This window comes from Atta colombica, unplaced genomic scaffold (genome assembly GCF_001594045.1).
Source record: "Atta colombica isolate Treedump-2 unplaced genomic scaffold, Acol1.0 scaffold35, whole genome shotgun sequence".
Lineage (NCBI taxonomy): Eukaryota > Metazoa > Arthropoda > Insecta > Hymenoptera > Formicidae > Atta > Atta colombica.
Genome location: NW_017259459.1, coordinates 842,216 through 846,645, shown reverse-complemented (window position 1 = coordinate 846,645; position 4,430 = coordinate 842,216). Strand labels below are relative to the sequence as shown.

Below are 4,430 nucleotides of genomic sequence, written 5' to 3'. Positions count from 1 at the left end.
ACACACACACACACACACACACACACACACACACACACACACACACACACACACACACACACACACACACACGTGTGTGTGTGTGTGTGTGTGTGTAGAGTGGCAATATAATTTTCGTACGAATAACACATCCCCGATGATTTGCATTCTCTCTGTCTCGTACTCGAACATCGTGAAAACGCGCTCACCGTCCCCGTTTCGTGCGATTCAAGGCAGAGACGCATCATCTCCGACACTATGTCGCCGTCATCGTCTTCGTCGTGGTCGCTCGCGATCGGTCGAGCGTCACCCACGCGCGCGCGGAAATGTCTTTTCTCCTCCTCGCTCGTTTATTTATAAGCAAAAAGTAGAGCGCGGTCTACGAGCTTGACGAGGAGTTTGACGTACGGACGACTCGCACGGGATAAGCGAGCGGCCATGCGAGTCGGAAGATTATCGAAGAAATTGCTAGGCGTTCACTTGTACATGCGATCATCCCTTCCTCCTGAATGACATCACACTATATCGGATCTTTAGCGGCCATACGAACGTCGAGCGAATCGTTATAGGACTCCTAGCGTAACACAATACACACACACACACACACACATACAACACACACACACATACACACACACACACACACACACACACAATGTATTATATATTTACACACGACACATACACAATACGTGCTGTATATTCTATATATTTTATAAAGTATTGCAAAAGTATGGAGCGTTTCAGACTTACCGGACCATCTTTCAGTCGCGTGATCGTTAACGTGATTTCGAGTAGAGTTTTTTTCTTTAGCGAGAACTTAAATCGTGCAGCACCGTCCGCCATTTAGTTTTATGGATTGAATATCTTTAACGCTGAATTAAAAGTTTAAAAGTAAACGTTTACTTAAAGTTGGCTGAAAAATGACACTTCGTTATTTATTTACATGTTCATGAAACTTGAACCTCTCATTGTTCTTAAGAGCTATTGGCATTCTCTCAGTCTAACGTTGACAGTCGAAACGACGTGGTACGTCTGGAACACACTGTATAGTACACGATAGATATCGAGAAAAAAATATTATATATAACGTTTATATAACGTTTTATACAGATTGTTCCGTAATGAATGGTACAATCGAGAAAGAAGGGATTATACACGTAAAAATAAATCAGAAACATAGACAAAATTTTTTTTTTGCATGAAGCTCTGTTTTCAAAAAAATGACTTAAAAATTGAAGCGCCTATAACGCTTTTCTACTCTAAATAATCGATTTCGATTTATTTTTATACGTGTAATCAACCCCTCGGATTTTACCATTCGTTATCGAATACTCTGTACAGTATGCAGGGTGTCACAGAATTATCATCGCTTCTACTGCCACTTGTCGATTAATTTGAATCATTTTTAGTAAAAATGTAGAGTCATTAATAGTATTCACAAGTTGTATGCCAATTTTTATATATTTTTTTTAATTATTGCGGTTGAGAATGAACATAACTGCATTATAAGAGTACAGTCAAAATTGTAGGGGAAGATCAGCTCTTGATTAATCTTTCAGTGTGTATGAAAGATGTGCCGGTAATCTTGGGACACCAAATACACGTGTATATACTGCGGAACATCATCCGTATATACAGAGTTACGAACCATATGTACAATTACAAACGTGCAGCTTTCAAGAAGAATGCAATGCAGCTGCGTCTTTCTCTACGAATTATTTTTACATTGACCGAGGTGCATTAACAAAGTCGACAGCCGTCTCATCATTAAGCATTGTATCGCGGTGCTGGCATCGAGTGCCAAGATGTGACACAATCGCCGAATCCACGTTGTCGCGCATGACGTTCGTCCGCCTTTATAACTTTCTTTATACGCTCGCGTGCTGCGAGATAATGCGCGTCATTGCAACGAGATTGTTCGAAAGGAAAAAATTTCACTTTCAAATCAAATCACGTAATCGTCGTTTTTATCTCAAGTCGCAACACTTTCCTGCTTCGAAAAACATATTTTTTTACTTAGATTCATCGAATTGCGCCTGTTTCATTTCAGCTGCAGCAAGGAGGATCTCTTACAAGGAATAATTATTAAGAAAAATTATTATTAGGCATTATTATTCCTCAAGGATTAATTATCAAAACCAGAAGTTGCTCATCAATTTATACGATCGTGTGCTCGTATGAAGATTATATATTTCATCTTTTTTTTAATTTTTGCAGCGCAGAATTTGATTTTTAGTCACAAATCGTCGCTCGTGTTAACAATGGCAAGAAATACTTAAAGAGAAGTCATTTTGTCTATAATTAAATAACAAAATTGACTAAATAGCGCGAAAGCGCTGCCGCCGTCGTATCTCTTCTTTTAATAATTAAGACACCAATAAGTGGCGTTAACGCAGCATAGAATATCGCAGCTGTACCCTAATTTCCTGCTGCATTAGCAGCACTCATCAGCGTCATTTATCGCTAAGAGATGCCGACGGTAGCAAGCCCGAGTAGTTCCATATATTTTACAAGTCGCGTCAATTTGTTTTCTTCCTACACTGAAAATAACAACATACACGTTACAGAAATACCATCGCTTTTGGTACTTAGCCAATCGCGAAATTTTTATTAGTACGATTTTATTTATGTTTATCAAACCGTTTATCTAACTACACGAAGAAGAGGAGAACTCATCCGGATCTTTCCGACCGCATGGCAATACATCCGCGATATAATTTGCCACGATGGTCCGAGTGGACCGCAGATGCATCAGGTGATTCGATGGTTCGAACGGTCGAGACAGTGTCGTAGCCCGTCGAATACCGGAGGCTGCTATAAATAATCCTAATATCCGTCCCAGTCGCGCTCGCGATGGACGGCCGAGGGTATAGAAGGGAGTCGCCTAGGAGCCGCTGCAGCGGGCTGCTCTAGCGGGCCACTCAGCCTCCTTCTCTCTACTCTGTCTCTCCCTCTATCTCTCTTTTTTTTCTTTTTGTCTCTCCCGCTTCCCTTCGACTGGGAGGCGAAGGGTATTTCGTGAACGACGTTCTGGGAAGAACGACGAAACGTCATCGTCGTCGTCGTCGCCGTCGTCGTCGTCGACGTCGACGTCGTCATCGTCGTCGCTCCCTTGATCGTCGTTCAGGTAGGCGGAAAAGGAGACTGGAGGTGGATTGGAGTGTCCGACCTCCGTGTAGTTGCGGTGTTTCTTCGGGGTGGGGATGGAGCCGGAGCAACGAGGACGCTCTTCGCGGGCGTCGTCAACGTCGAGCCTCGGACGCGAGGTCCGTTGCGGGTGTCAGTTCTACCGGAGCGACTCGCTTCTGCCGGAACGACGTGCTCTTCTCGTCAGACCGTCATCCAGAACGATGCAGCAGCCACCTGCGGTCCGCTGCAGGTCAGTATCCCCCTATACATCAATGTTCCGTCCAAGTCAAAATCGACGGAAAATAATAATGATTGGCCTACCCTCGGACGGTCAACTACGTAAAGTGATCTCTTCTGGAGATTACCATGTCTATTTCATTATTGGTATTAGTTGCGCATTGTGATAGGTTACACCGTGTGAAATCGTGTCGCGTATCGTCGCAGCTATTTAAGGTTCGCCCGGGTGGCTATAGATAGAAAGCTCGGTCAGCTCCCAAATTCGCCAAGTCCAGTTCCCCGTCCGCGATCCGCGTGTCCCGCATTCGTGTACCGGTACACGCACGCATACTGCGATGTCCCCGGGGCGAAGCTGGACATCTGACGGAACTGTGTTACACTGAACAGAGCGCGTTTGCGGATGCTGAGAATAATGTAATTCGCAATTAGTTCGAATCCAGGCGGATTATGGAGAAGCAAAATAAGATGTTGTTTATTGATAAAAGTTATCAATGCAAGATATTTCAAATAACGTGAAAATATAAGAGAAAGACAGTAGTAGAGAGAGACAGTTTAAAAAATTTAATTTTACGTCTCAGATATTTTTGCAATATTTGCAATATTTGCAATATTTTGGACTTTTTTATATCTGTAGCACACACATTAAAAATTTAAACTTAATGACATTAATTAATTATAACATTTTTTATAACTGACTTACAGTTTATAGTATGAGAAATTTTTAGATACAGTCGTAAATTCTTCACATAGAAAAGTGATGTAAATATTTTCAGAGAAATAAATAAAATGTAAAAAGAAATAAAACGTTATAGGAGATCGATGAGAAAACTGTGAAATATTATATTCTTTAAAGTAACAATAAAAACATAATCGACTTTTTTGCTCGAGTCTAAAAAAACGAACATAACGCGAAATGATATGGAGGCATGTATCAGTTGATGAATTTCGTTCGATTGACATGATCTCGATAGATATCCTGTGTAATTTTGCCCTGCCTCGTTTACGTCTCATGAGATTGGAAGAGGGTCAAACATGTAGAGTAATAAGTCATATTCGAATTGGAGAAAGTGAAAGATGTGTAA

The 4,430-nt window shown here is 41.5% G+C and overlaps 1 protein-coding gene across 1 annotated transcript in view; it reads left to right on the top strand.

The window, feature by feature from the left end:
• Window positions 1–2,906: 2,906 nt before the first annotated feature.
• LOC108690740 overlaps window positions 2,907–4,430 on the top strand; it is a 9,682-nt gene continuing 8,158 nt past the window's right edge. Inside the window, exon 1 of the mRNA XM_018198178.1 lies at window positions 2,907–3,361. Coding sequence (XP_018053667.1) covers window positions 3,186–3,361 — 176 coding nt within the window. The 5' untranslated portion in view covers window positions 2,907–3,185. The remainder of the gene's footprint in view (window positions 3,362–4,430) is intronic.